This window comes from Brassica rapa, chromosome A07 (assembly GCF_000309985.2).
Source record: "Brassica rapa cultivar Chiifu-401-42 chromosome A07, CAAS_Brap_v3.01, whole genome shotgun sequence".
Taxonomy (NCBI): Eukaryota; Viridiplantae; Streptophyta; class Magnoliopsida; order Brassicales; family Brassicaceae; genus Brassica; species Brassica rapa.
In genome coordinates this window covers 1,067,489-1,087,224 of record NC_024801.2, presented here as the reverse complement: position 1 = coordinate 1,087,224, position 19,736 = coordinate 1,067,489, and the positions used below count along the sequence as shown (strand labels likewise).

Genomic DNA, 19,736 nt, shown 5'->3' with positions numbered 1-19,736 from the left:
ACAATAACAATTTATATGATATACATGTATGGTATGTACTTAATTGTTATATCTCACTTTACAAATCTTAACAAAAAAAAAAGTTTTATCATGAAGATTATATATATGTCGTATTAAAAAAGTATCATATAGTTTTTTCACTGAATTATGTCATATTTATGTTGTGAGAAATAAGAGAGTGATGACGTGTAAGCAACATTTAAAAAATAATAACTTGTCAAATAATAATATTTAGGGGATACAGTATATAATTGTACAAGGAGTATAATTTACTTTAGACGTTCTGCGGATTAAGCAAACGACACGTAGTTCTCGTGTAGATAGCATATCCGGCAGGACTTGGGTTGCTTTAATGAAACCATACTCAATCTGCATCTTCCGCATTAACTCAAAAAGGAAGCAAAAGTTTTAGATTTCGTCTTCAAGTTAACATCGCTGTGATTCTAATCTTTCTCTCTGGTGAAGTAGCTAGCTATGGCGTACGTGGACCACGCGTTCTCGATATCGGACGAGGACCTAATGATTGGGACTTCGTACACCGTCAGCAATCGACCGCCGGTGAAGGAGATCTCGCTGGCGGTGTCTCTCCTCTTGTTCGGAATCCTGGGAATCGTCTCCGGTTTCTTCATGGCGTACAACCGAGTCGGCGGCGATCGAGGCCACGGTACGAGAGACGATTTCCTTAATTTTCAATTGTTTCTAATTGATTGAGATACTGTGAGTGGTCTCGTGGCTAGTTTTATCTTTAGAAACAACTTTCATTTGATCTCATCTTGATTGTTTCGAGAACCTGTGTGCTTTGCTATTATATAAATGATCTTCTCTGCATGTGCATCAGATTCTTGGTATATATAGTAAACTAGATTGTTTTCCTCAGCATTGCAAGAACCAATCACTTGTTTATCATTTACTCTCATTTCTTGGCTTCTTTATGACTTTGTCTCTCATTTAACAAACACTGGAGTTGAGTTGTATACACCATGACTTGGCTTCTTTCTTTCTTTGTTGTTGTATGATTGATTGGTGGCGGTGAAACAGGTATCTTCTTCATAGTCCTCGGGTGTCTTCTGTTTATCCCGGGCTTTTACTATACACGGATCGCATACTACGCATACAAAGGATACAAAGGTTTCTCCTTCTCAAACATACCCTCCCTTTAACACGCTCTCTTCTTTCTTTCTTTCTCCATGTTGTATAGTAGTAGTAGGTGGTTGTTGTTTCTGAGGGCAGTTTTTTAATATTGCTTAATGACTAGTGTGATGATTGTTTACATGACTTGAATGATCCCATCCCTGTTTGATATGTAATCTCTTTTAATTTTCTCATTCTCTACGTAAACATATACTACTTTGTCCGTGTTAGAAAAAAAACAACTAGTTTTTAGTTGATGATACAAAATTCTTTTCAAGAGGAATTAGTAAAGACACTTCCCAATTTCAAATTTATATTCGGTCATGGACATTGAGTCCTTGTGGTTGTGGTTGCTCATTACTTGCACAACAGCTTGTGTAACATATAGGTTTCCAGCCTGCATTGATTCTAAAACACAGCAACAACAATAAGTTGTTGTTAGGCTATTATTGCGATATTAACTTCTGTGTTACAGCAAAAAACTGTCAGAAAGTAGAAGGAACGACACTAAATCACATATGTTGATGGACATACTGCTCTGCACTTGTTGGCAATATATTTTATGAAGACAGCTTTGTGCCTGTTGAATGCAAACAAACAACCTACAAATGCAATAGGGCTCCTTTAAAACAAAAGTCTGCCAGACCTCTGAAGAAAATCATGCCGTCGCACCTTTAGAAACTAACAAACCATGTCGTTTTTAAAGTTCTAAACAGCGCGTTGTTTGACAACTTCGATAAAAACAAGCATCCCTTCTTCTTCATTTATATGTTTAAAACCCTAATTTTTGTACACAGTTGGCTTACCTTAAACCTTTTCTCCGATTTTGATTTGACGGACGATTAAATCGGAAGAAGGATGGTTTGGTTTCAATGCGAGGACTGTGGAGCGAGTCTGAAGAAGCCAAAGCTCCCGACTCACTTCAGGACGTGCCGTGCCTCAAGGGTCTCTCCTCCCTCTTTCTTTGATGATTGATTGATTCTTCTGTTAAATCTCTTCGCTTTTTTTGTTGTTGCTAATAATCATATAGTTATCGTGCATCGACTGTGGAGAAACGTTTGGACAAGATAGTGTACAAGGACATAACCAGTGCATTACCGAGGCTGTAAGTACTTTTAACAACAAGTTGGCTTAGGTTTTTTTAGGTCTTTGCCTATGTCTTGTAATAAAGAGATTGAAGAAATGTTTTTTTTTTCCTGTGTGTTTTAGGAGAAGTATGGTCCAAAAGGGCTGTCAAAGGGCACACCTGCAAAGCCAAAGGACGGCTCGAAGCAACAGCCTGACTTTGATATTAAGGTTGGCTTGTCAAATCGGTATCCATGGTTTTGTAGGTACTCGGCTTCTTTCTACCTTATATCTCTGAGTTAAGGATTTTTTACATTCTTTTAGGGTTAATGTAGATTTGTTTTGCAAAGAATGTGTTGCTGTTGGTGTGAGTTATTAGATTTGATGAGTACATGTTGTTGTTGAGTAGTGATTTATCTATGTCTGGTTGCAGCTTATGTAACACAAGTGCTACTAGCGAGCAGACTTTGCTTTCCCATGCTGATGGGAAGAAACACCGAGGAAAAGCAAAAAGCTTCCATGCTAAACAACAGGGATCTGACAACCCTGTGGTGGTGGATGCAACGGAGAATGCTTCTAATGGTGTTACGGAAGAGAAGAAAGAAGATTCAGTTGTCTTGCATGTTGAGAAAAAGAGAAAGCTTGACGACACTTTAGTTGATACGGAGAACAAGGGAGAGGTAGTTCAAACTGAAGGAAAAGGAAATGAAGTGAAGAAAGCCAAGAAGCAGCAGGATCATGAGAAGAAAATCAATTGGAAGAAGTTGATCACATCAGCTTTGAAATCTGTACGTATCTCTATCAACTTATTGATTCTCTCTCGTTGACTACTTGCAGTATTATTGGGATATAAAACACATCTACGAATCTGTATTTGATACAGAAGGAAGATAAAACTTTGAAGATGAAGAAACTGAAGAAGCTCGTTCTGGAATCTCTTGTGGATTCAGGCATTACTCGAGACAAATCCGACGTTAGTGAGGAAATAGAGCTTAAGGTTAGTCAATCTCATTCTGCCTGTTTAATGAATCTCTTTCTTCCTTTAAGAGATTTTTGCTGTTTTCTTTCTTTCAGGTGAACTCGAGCTCCAGATTCACAGTTGATGGCAAGTATGTGAAACTTGTGGCTAAAGATTGAATCCGATTCTTGAGGCAAGCAACAGCAACAGTCAAATTTTTGCCATTGTGATTTAGTATTATTGTCTGTACCAAGTTTTGCATTCTCATTATGGTAAAACATTGAAACAGTTCTGAAGTGGTGACTTTTTATTCGAGTAGACTTATAATGAACAAGTGTTGGTTAGAAAGTAAAGGTCGTGTCTAAGGATCAATGATCTCATTACGTTTACTTAAATATGTAAATGGCATTTTGCTTCAAGGAGTTACATTCCTTCTGATAAGGTTCTGATAAGGGCAATGAGGTTCAAAACGTACATAACAAAATTTGATGGTAAGAGGCTATAAAGTATATAGAGTGACCTTTCTTAATGGAAAGAGAAACTGAATTTTAGTAAGGAAGGTAAAATGGTCCTGAGGTTATGATAACAACAGAAAAACCAAAGAGCAAAGAAGAAAAAGACCATATATATATTTGTATATATATCACTACAACAGAGTTATAAGAAGACGAAAACGAAGCCCTAAGAAGATGAAGTAAGAATCTATATGACCTAATCTCATTCAAGGAAGCAAAACTTTTCTTCTACCTTTATGGTTTTCTTTAGTTGTAAACTAGTATAACCAACAAGACTATACAGATATAGATGGAGTAAGAGTGAGATGTAACCTCAAAACTTTATATTCAGCCCTGCAAGATCATCCATTGGCACTCCAAGCTCCAAGATATCGAAATCTTCTTCCTCGTCCATGTTAAACCATGAGCTAATATCACCTGGTTGTGCATCAAACTCTGGACCTCCGAAGCCATCTGGTATTTGTAGCTGAGAAAAGTCTAGAATGGGCTCTGTATCCTCCAGTGCCTCCAAATTATCATACTCACCGTTTGCTTCATTTGAGTTAGGTAATGGTGCTTTGGGTTGCTCCGGACTCCTAACAAATGAAGATATCTGATTTGTCTCCTGCTTCGGCTTTGCTTTCTGTTTTCTTTCACCATTGGCATTGAACAGGGAAGGCCGACCGATCTTATTGGTCCCGCTTCTAGATGAAGCCTGGCCTTTCCCATCTCTGTCCCTCTCACTTCTCTTTCCCTTTGTACTACTTGAGAGTTGTGTCCCAATAATACCAACATCATCAAGAAGTAACTCTCTCTTCTTGACCCTATTGGACCAAACTGTATCTTCTCTCCCTATCGTTTGCTCTCGTAAAGCATTTTCAGCATCAGAACAATTGGCATAGTTCTCCAAGTTCTGCCCAACGCGTGCCAAAGAAGTAGAGCTTGGCTGTGAGCCAATGGGTGCTGTCAGGGGAAAAGGCATTAGGACTCAAATTAGTAGAGCGAATATGTATGTAAATAGAAGCCGTTATTTTAGTAAATACATCGTACTTGAAGTCGACGGATTATCCTCCTTGTCCGCAGGAGCTGTTGCCAACCTGGCGATGAACATATCCTTAATTTCAGGCTCACTGAAGCAGCTTTTGCCCGTCTCTTCGAACTGACGGCATCGTTCAAGCGTCCTTTTAACAAAAGCCGATGCAGCCTGCTTTGATATCTTGTTAGCGGAGTTTTTTCCAGCAACGGTGTGATGACGCCGACTTGCCTGTACAAGAAACGAGACAGAGTTATCAACCAAGAACCTTGGAGTTAAGCAGATAAGTGACTTGGCTAGGGAAGCAAGAAAAAATGCTGGATAGGAGCCAGTTATTAGTTTACCTTGATTTTCTCATATGCCATCTCGATGAGTTTATCATAACCAAGCTGATCTAACTCCCTATGTAAAGGAAAGAAGCACAGATCAAAACCATCAGATCATAATCCATATTCACAAAGGCGAGCACAAAACGCAGAGTAAGGGAAAATTCATACTTCTCTTGAGTTTCTCTCATCTCTAAGGCAGGCTTTAATAGCCTATCAACCATCTCTTTCTTCTTAAAACCCTGTGAAAATAACATAGAGACGCCATCAAACGGTGTTTTTCTCTGGAGAAAGTAAACATGGGACATACAAATATTGCTTTTGGCCTTTTACAAGGGTTGCTTATGAGAAGTCAGAATCCACATAAAGTTCTTAAATAAACCCGCAAGGCAGACAAGAAAACCATAATCAATCAATATTACAGTATTTGATGAGAAAGAGACCTCCTTGCAGATAGCCTCCTCCAACTTTTTTATTTCGTCAACGATTCCTTCATCCTCCACGTTTGAGATACTAGGCTGTAAGAAACACACAAGAACATCATATCAAGAAACTTCAGCAAAAAAGTATATAGCAGTAACAAGTTTCTCAATAACTATGATACTAGACTGCATACCATTGGTTCTAAGGATATTCCAATAGACTGAGCTTCCAGATAAATCTTTTCATCTATCCCCAATTTATCATAAGGAATGTTTGAGAAGTCAATGGGTGAATGCTCTGAAAATTTGTCATTGCAGTGGTAGGCCGAGTTATTAACGCCCTTGAACAGAATTGCATCCTCTGATTCATCATGTTCCAGCCATTCATGGTTTCTAAACCCATTATTCATCAGAACACTGAATTCTGAGTGGTCATCAAGATCATGCATGGCCCCAAACTCATCAACTTGGAGATCTTCATTAACACTCATCGAGTCCTCAGAAATCAAAGCTGATAGCAATCTATGGTATAGTGGAGAAGCCTTAGAATCGACAGTGCGAGTTGCAAGTTCCTCAGGATATAAATCACGGCTATCAAAGTCAGGGGGTGTCAGCACAGGTGAAGGACCCATGGAGAAGAGTTCTCCCTGCAAATGGATGAAAAAGCAGCCCATTATTAACCATCTAAAATGTGTTGAAGTTTACATGCTTGTTGCTCCCATTAACAAGTCCAACAGACACTTCACACCGTTTCTTTTTACTTTTTTTTTTGGGATTCCCTTACCTTTACGTTAATGGGGTGCAGATAAATACGGGACCATAAATCATAAGGAGCAAGCATAGTGAAATTATTGGTACTTATTTCCATGTATAATCCAAACATTAATTTCCCTTGTAGCACATTTCTAAGCAACTATACTTAAGCCAGAAAGATAACTAGACTATTACAGTATTAGTTCAGGACGTCAGGTGTAAATACTTATAACTCAATAGAGATATATCTGTCAAATATCCTTAACAATAAGATCTGAGAATGAAGTAAAAGGTTTCACCTGGTGCTTCATAAAGTTAATATGATCGTCGGATATAAAGCAAAAGTAGCGGTCCATTTGCTTCCAGAAAGAGTTGGGAAAATTTTGAGCTGCATCAATGACAAGACAATTCAATCCAGAAACAAAAGTTGAGTATACAACCTAAAAGTGAACGAATAAACAATATTTTACCAAAATTTACGGCTGAGTTAACAGCCGCTTGTAGCTCCTCATGACCATCATCTGAACCGGCTAAGAAACGTAAGTAATCCATAAATAAAGGAGACAAGCGAGCACATTTTTTAAAACTGAACTTGTTTTACCATAAAAATCAAGTGGTGAAGCATTTGTTGCCGTAGCTCTCTGACGACTGTAAGCCTTGCGATCAGATAGTTTCCTAGTGGGTGGACGGCCCACCTTACTGCACAGAATTCACGAAGAAATATATGAGATAAACATCATGGAGTCGAAAAAAATTCAAACACAGAAGAAAGAAAATTAGAGGCTATGGTTAAAATAGGAATGATCTCTACCTTTCACTCTTGTGCAAGATAGTTCTTGCACTGCGAAGCTGTTTCGTTGTTCCAACATTCTTAAGTTTCTCTACTCCCACTGGGTTGAGAGATCTTGTGGAAGAAAAGCCGCCACGGCCCGTCCTTCCTTGCCTTCTCACACCATCCCCAATCTCTTCACCAGAAGCACGCTTGTTACCTTTTCTTGATTGTAAAGCAGGGATAGACACTTTAGGAATATTATGTGCAGCTTTCCCATCAACCTCATCAAACTGTTTCCCCTTGTCTTTAGACTTGATCTCAGGGGGACCAGATTCTTCACTTTCTGAAAAAGCTGCTGTGGAGAAGCTGCTTTCACCTCTTATTTTCAATTGAGGAGAAGCAGCTGGCGAGCGTTTATAGAATTCAAACCCAGTGTCACTACAACCAGCATCTGATATATTATCTAAGTAGGTCTCGTCCTTATTAGAAACAATGGGAACTAAACTCGTCCTTCTTGCTGTACGGGATATCTTTTGCGGTCTCTGACTGGCCCATTGAGTGACAGGTGGTGACGAAGACCGATTAGATGTCATACGCTTCCGATGTGTAACCCCTGACACGGGTGGAGGCTTATTTGTACAGCCAGAGATATCCCAGTCACTTGGGGACGGAGGAGTGTTATGGAGTCCTGGAGACAGTTTCGGAGGTAGCCCTGTTCCTGTTCTAGGCCCGCGAACTGAAGCATTTGGTTTTGTGTTTGAAACCAGACTTGAGGAATTGAATTCATCGTGAATATTGGACCTTCAAAGAACCCAATAGAGTAATAAGTACACAGAACAATGAGCAGAAACAATAGTAGCTAAAACATCAGAGAGATGATATGGTAAATTGAAATTTTATAATCAAGGTCCATGTGATTCATGGATGTAAATGATTAAAAAGATTCAAAATGTGTGACTACGGATATAACACATACTTGTTGACAGCTCTTAGATTCACCCTTTCCTTATCTGAACCTATGGAGCGTTCTCTCTTCTCAAGGTACAAAGAATTATGATCAGAATCGCCCCTTGACAGTGGGGAATACCCAGCCAAGCTTGCCTGCTGAGAGAGGTTATCAGATCTACCATATTCAGTAGCTCCATTACCAGCCACTTGCCTACAAAAATATTAAACAGGAGACTTTAACATATAGAATAACCGTTGAAGTAAACAGAATCCAGCTGATCGACAGGAGGTGAGAAAATAAAGAAGTAAAACACAACAAAGTGATCAGTTATATCAAATAAAAGGATCCCAGCATAATTTGAACCCTTGAAACCATAATCTTCCCCACTTCAATGGATTAAATCATCTGCATCAAGGTCATTTCTTCAGTCAAAAAAAACACGGGTAAAATTGTCAACGTAAAACCAAGGGAGATATAGTTAGCGGAAGTATACACCTCACATTCATGCATCTCCAAGATAAAGAAGTATTTTATGGCTTAAAACTTATCAATCCAGTACATACTTCCATAAGTTCAGATAAAATAGTGCAAGTGCAACTAAGGAGACAGTGAAGAGCAATTAACCGAAGCTAGCTAAGTACATCTAAGCAGCGTAAATCGGAGAACATACCTCTAAGAACATGGCAACAATCAATAAAAAGGATAGTAAGTAACAGCACTGGGCAATGTATGTTGACTGCACCAAAAAGCTATCATGTACACGCAACAGGTCAATAGGTCATACCTTAACATGTTCGAGTCACCATTCAATCTCGTCCGGGAGTCACCCATTGACTTCTGTTGAGTGCTCTGCTTCAAGTCTCGATAACCATCAACCACTTTACTTGAAGCCAGGTTCGGATGACAGTCCGTTTTAATACAGGAGCGTTTTTTCTTCATCTTTGACTTTTCCCAACCATCAATACCAAGTGAAGTTCGTTCTTCACCCTGAACTGCATTATGATTAGCCAGCCGCATTATGTCTTTATCTCTGTCTACAGCAGCAGCTGACTGTCGAACAACAGAATTGCTTCGAACATCCATCTGCACAACAAAATAAAAAGATCTAAGGTTTTTCAGAAGCAATAGTGATGGACTTGTAATTTAGAAAATAACATTAAATGCAAATTTTATAAACTTCTATCAAAATTTTCAAACAGTTTCATATCAAATAAATTCAGCTCATAATAGTACTATGATAAGTGAGAACCTATTAAATATAGGAAGGCCACTGCTATAATATAAATCAACACTTCAAATTTTCATGCAATTCGAAATAAATAAAATTACTACTTCTGGTAGCAAATTGCTTCAAGTAACGAGTTTCTATACTTTATCCAAAGCTACCATTTGTTACCAGTATCCATTTTTTTCACCAAAACTTGTTCAAACTATCCACCTTCCCAGTAACCAGAAGCATGCATAAAATGCGGACAGAGAAGTGCAATATAGCATATGAGGGTTACTTGTTCAAGGACGAAACAAGATATCAACTAAAACAACTCCATACGGGTAATACATTAAATGAAGTTTTGCCAGGAATTACCATGGAAGTACGTGTTCGCTTATTTGGAACACCACTTTTAGGTCGTTCATCCAACATTTGCTGGTCAAGCTCAAAACCACCAGCCAGGAGGGTCTGACCTTGAATGCCCATTTTGCTTAGCCCTGATCCTGATGCCAAGCGATCACCAGAGAAACCTTCTGGTCGAGACCTCTTCTTTGTAGGAACACTTGGGAAAAACTTGTTAAATACAGAAGAAGCTTCGTTGAAAATTTTTACCCGCTCCCTGCGACCAAAAGGGTAAAAGTTAGCCAAAAGAGTAACTTCAAACACAACTAACTATCTTGTGTGGTGGCTAAACTACCTGGCCTTGACATTGTTTTCGCGCAGACTAGCCTTTAGTCTTTTGATCTCTTCTGGAATTAACTTCCCTTTCAATGCAGTACTAGGAGACTCGTCTCCTTGTATTCCAAGAGCAAAATTAACATGCCGCTTAAAGTCACCTTGACGAATAGACTTGTGATCCGCGGCAACCACCTTAGGATCAAAACGCAAACACTGGAAGAAATTTGTAACATCGGTTTGCGCTAGTGGTGAAGTGCCTCTCAACATGTTTGGATGAGATGATGGGGCAGGACGTTCAGGAAAGCTACTTGATCTTTCCATCTGCGCGGCAAAGTTAGATCTGTATAGAGGCGCAGCGGAAGAATAATCAAACTTCCCAGGTGCTGACATTCTCGAAAGTGTTATGTAAAACTAAAATACACAGTGGCGTATGACAAGCTGTAGCACATAAATGCTACAATTATTCTCAGCTCTCAAATAATTAATTTAAGATGCACCTGCAATTGAACATAAACATCAAGTAAACGCCATAAGCCTTTTCATGTAGAATTTGAACATGAAAATAATCAATAGTAAAAGATCTCTTGAATTAACTTAAATTACAGCTACTCTGCATTGGCCTAGTACTTATGAAAATTAGAACTCTTAAGTAGCAAATTAGAACTAAAAGGAGAATGAATCTTCAATTGAGCCCTAATTATCTCAGAATTAAAAGATGGAAGAAACGAAAACATACCTCAGGAATCAAAAACCAGAGGGGTTGAGGAGGATTAGATCGTTACGTAAAGAGCTCGAACGTCTGAAATTAAGCAACGTGGTTGCCATGAGAGGACGGGATCGATCGTAGCGGAACCAAACCAAGGGCCTTTGTTTCGTTGCAGCATCGGCGATGAAATCGAAATTACGAATATCTCCTCAGGTATACGTGGCCCTTCCTTGGTGAGAGTAAGGGTAAGTTTGTAAACATTACGAGCCGAGCCGGCTCCCTCCAAGCAAACTATTATATGGGCCGGCCTCCTCTGGCTTTTCGTCGACGAATTCTGTTCACAAAATAATTAATCACTAGATTAGTGTTGTTTTGATAGAACATTAGACAGTGAACTTATATAAGCTAATTTACTGATTACATTATTTGTATGATTGATTTTACTACCTTTACAGTTGACAAGTGTGATTATTCAAGTTTTAATTAGAAGCATTGAAAAGAGCAAATATAAGTAAGTATCCACAATGGGCCAGGAAAAACAAACAAAGTAATTAATTTTCTTAAAACATTCATTGTTTATGTGTCATGACCACCAAAAGAATAATATGGTTTTAAGAAATTGTGACATGGCATCAATTAATTAGAATATGTATAATTTACTTTAAAAAGTTTATATTTTTGGCAAAAAATTTAAATATGATAATAACTTATAACTTTTACATCACTTATTATATTAAATTTTCTTTAGACCTTTTTTGCCAAGTTTTTTGAAATATAGTGATGACTATTTTTATTTATATTTCTGAATTTTGGTATAAAACTAAAACAATATAATCAAATGAATTTTTATTGTTGATAATTAATTAATGAAATTTTAATTACATTTATCCTGTTCATTAAGTAAATTAACAAACTAATTTTTCTAGTTTAACATATTTTAAATAAAATAAAATCCACAACTTATTATAATTTATATATATATTTAAATATAAAATATATATATTCTTAGCAAATATAATTTAATTCTATAGAAGTTTAAACAAATATGTTATCCTGTTAAATGAATTGATAAATTTATTAACAAGAGGCAAGAGCTAACAATATTTACAAACAAAAACAGAAAGGAAGATTAAGTTCAAAAAAAAAAAAAAACAGAAAGGAAGATGATCAAACTGGTGTTTGGATATTGCTAACAATAACAGTAAACACAATGGCGGGAAAGAAACTGCCACAAGGAAAACGGCCGTACAAGAAAAATACATGAACGGCCATTTCTGGGCATATAAAATAAATCGCCACGAAATAAAAACAAAAGGCAAAACAGAAGCTGCTGAAAGAGAAAGATTCCTCAGGATCTTCTCTTCCCTATGCAATTGCAAGCAATTATTGACTGTACATTGCCAAAGAAAATAAAGTTCAATGGATCAAGAAACACACAAAAGTTGCAGAGGAATGTTTTGTAGAAGAAGAAGAAGATGATGACTTAGATTGAGTCATTGTTGTGAAGCATCAACGGTAGAGAGTAGTGCGTAATCAATGGCAGAGTCACCTGAGATTTAAAATGAAGTTAAGGCATGGAAACTTAGTCAAAACCATATTTTCCAATAATAACAAGGCTTACTTCGGGTGGAGTCAGTTGATGAGCGTGGTGGCGAAAGGCTTCCTTTGATATCTGCATTCAAGAAACTATGAGATGCGTAGCTCGACAGTGCGCAAGATAAATGGTGTTAATCAGAAAACAAAGAAGAAGAGTTAGCACCTAAAGAATGGCGAGAGCTACGGACAGCGTCAAAGTTTCTGTATGTATATCCCACAAAATTGATATTTTGAGGGGTTATGCTCACCTACGATCACAGGACAAGGTCTGGTAAGTAGAGAGCAATAAGAAGATACGATTTTCCTTAAGAATTGTGGGTACCTTCCATGAAGGTCCAGATCCTGTTCTTGTTGGTTTTGGACAATCCACCTAAGGAAGAACCAGAAGATGATATTGATGCCTCAGTTAAAAGAGATAATAAGAACTTGATAATCCCTGAGATGGTAGTTCTTTTTTTACCTCATCGAATTTCATGAAATTCTGGGTATCAAGCTCTCCATTGACTACTGGCTTGAAAGCTGCATCCATCTCATATAGCTTTTCCCATTCCACATCTTTGAACCAAGGATGAGCCTAGATGATGTGTCTTGTTTTGTCAAGATATGGATGTGACAGACAAGAGAAGAACAAACAATGTTTGTTTAAAATATATTTACATACTTTGATTTGCTCAGCTCCGGCTCCATGAGAACCAAGCCTATGATCAGAATCGCAAAGCAAGCTGCAAATGAGATCTCGTGCCTCAGGTGTCAACCTTGCATCATCTGGGAATACAAGTTGAGTTCTCCAGCTCACGATCTAAAAGCACATTATGCAAAACATTGGGAAAATGCACAGAAATGTCAATTTATGTATTCGAAGATAAAAATAAATTGTGCGAAGATCCTGACAGTAATACAGCAAAGCAACTTGGAAATGTTCAACACGTCCTCCATTTATAACTATCTCAGCATCAATAGGATCCTTCTTAAAGAAAAAAGTGAAAATTACTGTAATATAGTAGCAAAGAGACCTTTCTACATGTTGTCACGGGGTCATCTGAGTAGAATGGGGGATAACCAACGAGCATCTCATACATAATGGCTCCCAAAGACCACCTGCAATTAAATGAAATGTGTATGGGTCGATGAAAGGAGTTAGAAACATGTCAGATCAACTAGTAGATGCTCCTTAAGTTATGAAACAGAAAGAACAGATAATAAGAGGCACAGTTCTACGGAGAATAATCTAAAAGATATTCTCAGTGACCCACCAGTCACACTCTACACCATATCCCTTCTTCAGCAACACTTCAGGAGCAATATAATCAGGGGTACCAACAGTTGAATATGCCTGTTTCAAAACAAGAGCAGGCAAAATCCAAAGAAGCAGTTTAAGGCACTCCCCAAATGTGATATGAGTAAAAGACTACTATCATAAACAGAGTTCGGTTCTATACCAGTTTTCTTCTGTTTATCTGCCAATGCTGCAGCTGTTCCAATGGGCTCTTCCAACGCCTTCCACGGCGTCCTATTGAGCAGTTCTCATCATCATCGATTGATTCATTTGTATTCTCATCATTCAAAGGCTCATTTACGTTCATGGCCGAAATGTTTCTACAATCGAGAGGCTTACAAAGACCAAAATCTGACAGCTTCATATGACCATGCTTGTCCAACAGAAGATTGTCTGGTTTTATATCCCTACAAAAGATCTACCTTCAATATGCATATCCAGTTTAACGCTGCATTTATCTTAATGAGAGCCGGAACCAACCTGTGAACATAGTTATGTTTATGTATGGACTCAATAGCCAAAATACTTTGTGCAATGTAAAACCGAGCGACGGTCTCAGTCAAAGTCTCTTCCCTCATAAGCAAAGTCATCACATCACCACCGGACAAATACTCCATGATAAGGTACAAGTATTCTGGATCTTGGAACGAATAGTAAAGCTTCACAATACAGTCACTAGCAACTTCTGCTAGCAAGTTCCTCTCAGATCTAACATGCTCAACCTATTTAGAAGGATCAACCAAAAGGGTATCTTAGACTTGTATGCTTATATATAAAAGCAAAGAGAGTAAAATGAGATCATTCGTAAGACTCACTTGCCCCCTACTAAGCATTTCAGACTTCTTCAGCTTCTTCATGGCGTAAATGTTGCCAGTCTTTTTCTCACGGCATAGCCTTACCTAAGAAAGATCCCACATTTACCAAAAAAAAAAAAACAATTAAAGTGGGTCTAATGCTACAACTACAAGTGTTCAAAGAGACTAACCTCGCCGAAAGCTCCTCTACCAATAATACTGAGAAGATCAAAATCATCAACGCAGAGCCTGTTCCTCATCAACCTAGTATACTCAGTCTCTTTCCTCTGCAAATCCTCAAGCAACTCGAGTTGTTCTTTCTCTGATACATCTAAAGATGCTATCTTTTGTTCTAGCACCAAACGCCTGCAAATCAAAACGAAGCAAACGTTCATACAGCTCTTAGGAATATAAACGAACAGATGGTGTGCGAAAAACAAGGTTCCACCTTTCTTTACGTTGCTGGATGTGTCTCATGCGTTTGTTGTAATGGTCCTCTATATACTTCTTCGCTGCAGCAACTTTCTCCAATGTCGAGTTCGAAACCAACCCTTCATCCTCAAAATTCTCGCCCACCTCCGACGTCATCTTCGCCGCCACCTCCTCGTGATCCGTTTCACTGAAACTCTCCATCTTTTCTTCTCTCCCAAGAACACAAAAATAAAACAAATCCTTTCCCTCCCTCTCTCTCTCTCTTTCTCTAAATGCAGAGACACTTTATCATTTCTCCTGCAATCATCTGTGAAAAAAGGTCTCTCTTCTCCATCGATCAAAACACAGAATGTACAAGTTTGGATTTCAGAAAATTTGGAAACAGTGAATTACCTCGAATTCTATTGGTTTTTTCTATTTTTGCTATTCAAGAAAAATATAGTAAGCTAAATTTTAAAAGCATTCCACAAATCATGACCTGACACGTAGATAACTAATAGTGGATGATGAAATGTATTTTTATTTTCTGACAAACTTGGAAACTTGGAAATCTATTTTTGCTTCTTTTTTTTTCCTCTTACCTTGGATTTATGTTCCTTTTCAAAAAAAAAAAAGATTTATGCTTATCACATTTCCATAAAATGCATAAAAAGTTGTTAGTTAAAAAGCTGTAATATACAGTAAGGAAAAAAGTATTCACTTTATTTTTCTTAACGCTAGTCCATTGTATTAGGAGTTTCCATACTTCAAATTAACTTTATATTTTAAGTTTCACTGTTCAAATATATTATAAACTAGGTGTTTTTCTATACCATGTACAGCAATAAAATTTTACTAATATTATAGGTTTTATAAATTTTTTACCAATATTTTAATATAAATTTGATTTAATTAAAAATAAAATTAAGAGAAAATATTTTTTATTTTAAATTATATTAAAATATATACACATTTTAATGTTAGATAGATTTTTATCTATTTCTTTTGGTTAAATATATTAAATCAGTTTGTATAATATTAATTAAATTTGATATAAATTTTTTTATAATTATCAAATATTAAAACTAAACAGTATTTATAAAATTTGTAGATATATAAAAGAAAATAATGATATTATGACTAAAAATTTATAAATTTTTTTTTATAAAATTGTAGAAATTTTTGAAAATTTTATTAGTAAAAATTGTATGGTTATAAAATATAGAATTAAATAATATTTTAAAGTTTGTAATGTAATATTTGAATAAATTTATTTTAATGATGATATATGAGTTATTACTATATATTTTAAAAAGTTTACCAAGAATATAAATCAACATTAAATGTAATGTATTAGCTACTACCATATTCTAAAACATTTACCAAAAATATTAATCAATACTACATGTAATTGTCCATGTCATATTTAGCATATTACATGTCATCAATTTTAGTAGTCATGTCACAGTTTCTGTGAAAGTGTGGTTGTAGAAAGAACATGCATCAAATCACTTCTCAAATAGTGTATAGGAAATTTTGTTATTTTAATCCTTTCAATTATATATTGATGAAATTGTCAAAAATAACTCAAAACTTGATTTAAACACTTTCTAAATATCTTAAAAGTTTAATAAAGTATTTTTGCTTAGTTATTTGATTATAGGATCTGGAAGACTCACAGAAGACTTCCCAAAAAGTCTTCTAACATATCCCACCTAAATTTTAGTAGAATTTAGTGTTCCCATATAAATTTTAGAAAATTTTAGGTTTCCCGCCTAAATCAAAGTCTTCCAGAAGTCTTCTAGACGAAGTCTTCTAGACGAAGTCTTCTAGACGAAGTCTTCTAGACGAAGTCTTCTCATGTATTAGATCTTAAAAGTAGTTAATAAATTTTATGAAAAATATTTTGAAAGAGAAAAAATCGAAATCATGTATTAATAAACATTTCTAAATGATGAAAATTTAGTTTTACTAAATTTGAATTATTTTTAACATAGAAAGAACATGCATTAAATCACTTCTCAAATAGTGTCTAGGGGATTCTGTTATTTTAATCCTTTCAATTATATATTGATGAAATTGTCAAAATAACTCAAAACTTGATTTTGAATACAACAGTGTACTTTAAATTCAGTCAAATGCAAAAGTAACCCAAAAAGCTAGTGAAATTACAACAACCTCCTTATGACCAAACAAAAAACATGTATTGAGTTTTACCATTATAACCTTCCACATGAAAAAATTTCTTTGTTCTTTGTAAGTCTTTTCGTTCAATATATCTTTAAAATAATTTAAATTTTTTATTAAAAATATTTTGAAGGGAAAAAAATTGAAATCATGTAATAATAAACATTTCTAAATGATGTAAATTTAGCTTTACTAAAATTGAATTATTTTCAACGTAGATGAGTGAATGTAGATTAACTCATGATAGTCATTGGTTTAGGGTTTGGTAACATATCTTATAGTATTGTTAGTAATTTTACGGTTAGATTTTGAAATCTTTTTTTTTTTTTAATTTGACATGTATGTCTTTAGTGACTATCTAATAACTTGATTTAAACACTTTCTAAATATCTTAAAAGTTTAATAAAGTATTTTTGCTTAGCTATTTGATTATAGGGTCTGGAAGACTCACAACATATCTCACCTAAATTTTAGTAGAATTTAGTGTTCCCATCTAAATTTTAGAAAATTTTAGGTTTCCCGCCTAAATCAAAGTCTTCCAGAAGTCTTCTAGAGGAAGTCTTCTCATGTATTAGATCTTAAAAGTAGTTAAAAAATTTTATGAAAAATATTTTGAAAGATAAAAAATCAAAATCATGTATTAATAAACATTTCTAAATGATGGAAATTTAGTTTTACTAAATTTGAATTATTTTTAACATAGATGAGTGAATGTAGATTGAGTCATGATAGCCTTTGGTTTAGGGTTTCGTAACGTATATTATAGTATTGTTGGTATTTTTGGGTTAAATTTTGAAATCTTATATTTTTAACTGTTTTTAGTTTGACTTATATGTGTTTAATGACTATCAACTTGTTTTAAACATTTTCTAAGTTTCTTTTAATTTTTTTTTAACGCTGATTTATTATGACATAACGTTTATGAGAAAGATTACATAGACAAATCGATAACCGACAATACTACCTGCCTTATGAAGATCTACGCCTAACTGCATCATCTGAGCCGTCCTATGAAGATCCATTCATGACCAGATTTACTTGCACCATGTTGAAATTTCCTTGTAAATCTTTCTTTTTGTAGTCTGCATTAATAAATCGCTCTTCTCCAGGACTTGAAACTTGGATTTCCTGTAATCTGCAAGAAATTGCATAGTCTGGGGTTCGAACCCCAGACCTGGGCGTAGAAGTCTTTAAACCTTAACGAATAGGCTACGGTGCTTCCACAAGTTTCTTTGAAATTTAAAGAAGTGTTTTTTTTTTTTTGCTTAGTTATTTGATTATAGGGTCTGGAAGACTCCGAAAAGTCTTTGGTTTAGGGTTTAATAACATATGTTATAGTATTGTTTGTATTAGGGTTAGATTTTGGAATTTTAAAGTTAATTTTTTTTTGACATACATATGTTTAGTTTTGTGTATATTAAACACTTTATAAGTTGATTATGATTTTAATGAATTGTTATTTGCTATTTAGTTAGTTATTTGATTAATTTATGGTTTGGAAGACCCAGAAGTGTTCTCAAGAAGATTTCGAGAAGAACGAAGTCTTCTAGAAGTCTTCACATGTATTTGATTTTACGGTCTAGAAAAATTCTCAATAAGTTTTCTCTTCGGTGACTTCCCAAGAAGTCTTCTGAGAGTCTACCAAGAGTCTTTTGAGAAGTCTTCTAAAGTCTGATTCAAATATGAAATTTAGTATATTCAAAAGCATTCAAATGGCTTCAAAACATAGAAAGTTTCAAAAATACTTTTTTTTTCCATTTGAATGCTTTTAAATAATGTATTTTATGCTAAAAGACATCCCACGAAGTCTTACGAAATTTTCTACCCGAAGTGGTACAAATTTTGGATATGTATTTTGTGTGGTTTATATATTAGATTCTAAAAAGTTATAGATTCAACCTAATGTGATTGTTTTGCTTATTATTTAAGCATAAAAAATTATTTATGAAGCTTTATGTGTGTTTGAAACCTTTTGGATATGCTGATTTTTAAGATATGAGTCAGACTTTGGAAGTCTTCTCAGAAGACTCTTGGAAGACTCTCAGAAACTCTCGGAAGACTCTTGGAAAGACTTCTAATATATTTTATGCTAGAAGACTTCCGAAGTCTTATGCCCAAAGTGGTTACAAAGAAATGATGTCAAGCTGAATCCAAACTTATCTATGTTGAGGAATGATATCTAGCTCCATGTGTAATAGTTTTTTTTATGGTATGTTTTATGATTTGTATGTATACTATTTTTGTTGTGAATTCTTTTGTAAACTTGAAGAGATGTTAATCAAAAGAACTTGGTAAATATGTTCATGTTTTGCCAAAACTACTTGACATTATTGAAATTATTAATACAATATACCAAAAAAAAAAATTTAACCATTCTACTCACTCATAACAAAACACAAAAACTTAGTTAAATTTACTAAAACTAAGAGATAAGACTTCATAAGAAAACTTAGTCAAATTCACAAAAGATCAGACTCGAAGTTTTAGTGAAAGTTAAAATTTTAAATCTCATGAAAGTTAAAAATTATATCTTATGATCTAAAAATGACACATTAAACCACATGACTTGATATTCTTGAAGTTACTTAACACTTTTGAAAGTTAAAAACATACCTTGAAGTTAGTTAACATTCTTGAAAATCTAACTTAGAAGACTTCTCCTGATGAATTGGGTAGTTGGATAATTGGATAACCGAAGAGAACCATCTAATTATATGTATATAATAGAGATCCATTAAGTGAACTCTTTTTATGGATCAATCATAGATGAAATTTCAGAGAATTTGGATAAATTTTATTGGATAGTATTTATTTTTTATTTGTTTTAATAAAGTAGTAGATTTAGATCCGCACAACCGTGCGGGTGTTTGTTTTCATTTGTCTATACATAAATTATTATTTTAGAACATAAGTGGTATATAAATTTAATGTTAATCATATACTTAAATTTTTATATAATTATTTCAAATACAATA

At 35.1% G+C, this 19,736-nt stretch overlaps 4 protein-coding genes across 8 annotated transcripts; 2 read left to right on the top strand and 2 right to left on the bottom strand.

Moving 5' to 3' along the window:
• Nucleotides 1-228: 228 nt before the first annotated feature.
• On the top strand, nucleotides 229-1,783 carry LOC103828306 (transmembrane protein 230). Of its 2 annotated transcripts, XM_033274543.1 has the most exons (3): nucleotides 229-664; nucleotides 1,039-1,128; nucleotides 1,607-1,783. In XM_033274543.1, the coding sequence occupies exons 1-3, from the start codon at nucleotides 475-477 to the stop codon at nucleotides 1,654-1,656; spliced, it is 330 nt and encodes a 109-aa protein (XP_033130434.1). In that variant the 5' UTR covers nucleotides 229-474; the 3' UTR covers nucleotides 1,657-1,783. The 2 variants fall into 2 exon arrangements, with proteins under 2 accessions (XP_033130434.1, XP_009102164.1); XM_009103916.3 differs by lacking the exon at nucleotides 1,607-1,783 and having other exon boundaries at nucleotides 1,039-1,391.
• Nucleotides 1,784-1,836: 53 nt separating this feature from the next.
• On the top strand, nucleotides 1,837-3,566 carry LOC103828305 (UBP1-associated proteins 1C). 2 transcript variants are annotated; one of them, XM_009103915.3, is made up of 6 exons: nucleotides 1,837-2,076; nucleotides 2,162-2,236; nucleotides 2,341-2,462; nucleotides 2,630-2,984; nucleotides 3,083-3,193; nucleotides 3,271-3,566. In XM_009103915.3, the coding sequence occupies exons 1-6, from the start codon at nucleotides 1,990-1,992 to the stop codon at nucleotides 3,331-3,333; spliced, it is 813 nt and encodes a 270-aa protein (XP_009102163.1). In that variant the 5' UTR covers nucleotides 1,837-1,989; the 3' UTR covers nucleotides 3,334-3,566. The 2 variants fall into 2 exon arrangements, with proteins under 2 accessions (XP_009102163.1, XP_009102162.1); XM_009103914.3 differs by having other exon boundaries at nucleotides 3,080-3,193.
• Nucleotides 3,567-3,757: 191 nt separating this feature from the next.
• Nucleotides 3,758-11,430, bottom strand: LOC103828304. Of its 3 annotated transcripts, none has more exons than XM_018653183.2 (15): nucleotides 10,528-11,430; nucleotides 9,811-10,131; nucleotides 9,489-9,732; nucleotides 8,688-8,986; nucleotides 7,931-8,113; nucleotides 6,994-7,755; nucleotides 6,784-6,881; nucleotides 6,653-6,712; nucleotides 6,482-6,570; nucleotides 5,624-6,076; nucleotides 5,451-5,525; nucleotides 5,179-5,249; nucleotides 5,026-5,083; nucleotides 4,699-4,912; nucleotides 3,758-4,611 (listed from the first exon to the last, which is right to left on the bottom strand). In XM_018653183.2, the coding sequence occupies exons 2-15, from the start codon at nucleotides 10,110-10,112 to the stop codon at nucleotides 3,983-3,985; spliced, it is 3,537 nt and encodes a 1,178-aa protein (XP_018508699.2). In that variant the 5' UTR covers nucleotides 10,113-10,131; nucleotides 10,528-11,430; the 3' UTR covers nucleotides 3,758-3,982. The 3 variants fall into 3 exon arrangements, with proteins under 3 accessions (XP_018508699.2, XP_009102160.2, XP_009102161.2); XM_009103912.3 differs by having other exon boundaries at nucleotides 9,811-10,288; nucleotides 10,528-11,429; XM_009103913.3 differs by having other exon boundaries at nucleotides 6,653-6,703; nucleotides 9,811-10,288; nucleotides 10,528-11,423.
• Nucleotides 11,431-11,655: 225 nt separating this feature from the next.
• On the bottom strand, nucleotides 11,656-15,542 carry LOC103828303 (serine/threonine-protein kinase tricorner). The gene is made up of 13 exons (XM_009103910.3): nucleotides 14,612-15,542; nucleotides 14,355-14,529; nucleotides 14,185-14,268; nucleotides 13,850-14,091; nucleotides 13,533-13,776; nucleotides 13,347-13,426; nucleotides 13,107-13,191; nucleotides 12,755-12,892; nucleotides 12,554-12,667; nucleotides 12,416-12,463; nucleotides 12,257-12,341; nucleotides 12,119-12,169; nucleotides 11,656-12,046 (listed from the first exon to the last, which is right to left on the bottom strand). The coding sequence occupies exons 1-13, from the start codon at nucleotides 14,794-14,796 to the stop codon at nucleotides 11,991-11,993; spliced, it is 1,587 nt and encodes a 528-aa protein (XP_009102158.1). The 5' UTR covers nucleotides 14,797-15,542; the 3' UTR covers nucleotides 11,656-11,990.
• Nucleotides 15,543-19,736: the final 4,194 nt, after the last annotated feature.

Bases quoted from the DNA above. Each gene is read 5' to 3' on its own strand.
- LOC103828306 (XM_033274543.1), top strand. From the start codon at position 475: ATGGCGTACGTGGACCACGCGTTCTCGATATCGGACGAGGACCTAATG. The intron at 665-1,038 runs GTACGAGAGACG...GCGGTGAAACAG, and splicing joins CGGCGGCGATCGAGGCCACG to GTATCTTCTTCATAGTCCTC. The intron at 1,129-1,606 runs GTTTCTCCTTCT...TCTGTGTTACAG, and splicing joins CGCATACAAAGGATACAAAG to CAAAAAACTGTCAGAAAGTA.
- LOC103828305 (XM_009103914.3), top strand. From the start codon at position 1,990: ATGGTTTGGTTTCAATGCGAGGACTGTGGAGCGAGTCTGAAGAAGCCA. The intron at 2,463-2,629 runs GTACTCGGCTTC...GTCTGGTTGCAG, and splicing joins CGGTATCCATGGTTTTGTAG to CTTATGTAACACAAGTGCTA. The intron at 3,194-3,270 runs GTTAGTCAATCT...TCTTTCTTTCAG, and splicing joins GTGAGGAAATAGAGCTTAAG to GTGAACTCGAGCTCCAGATT.
- LOC103828304 (XM_009103912.3), bottom strand. From the start codon at position 10,181: ATGTCAGCACCTGGGAAGTTTGATTATTCTTCCGCTGCGCCTCTATAC. The intron at 6,882-6,993 runs GTAGAGATCATT...AATTCTGTGCAG, and splicing joins ATCTTGCACAAGAGTGAAAG to TAAGGTGGGCCGTCCACCCA. The intron at 6,571-6,652 runs GTAAAATATTGT...TCATTGATGCAG, and splicing joins TAACTCAGCCGTAAATTTTG to CTCAAAATTTTCCCAACTCT.
- LOC103828303 (XM_009103910.3), bottom strand. From the start codon at position 14,796: ATGGAGAGTTTCAGTGAAACGGATCACGAGGAGGTGGCGGCGAAGATG. The intron at 14,530-14,611 runs GTGGAACCTTGT...TTTGATTTGCAG, and splicing joins ATCCAGCAACGTAAAGAAAG to GCGTTTGGTGCTAGAACAAA. The intron at 14,269-14,354 runs GTTAGTCTCTTT...GATCTTTCTTAG, and splicing joins GTAGAGGAGCTTTCGGCGAG to GTAAGGCTATGCCGTGAGAA.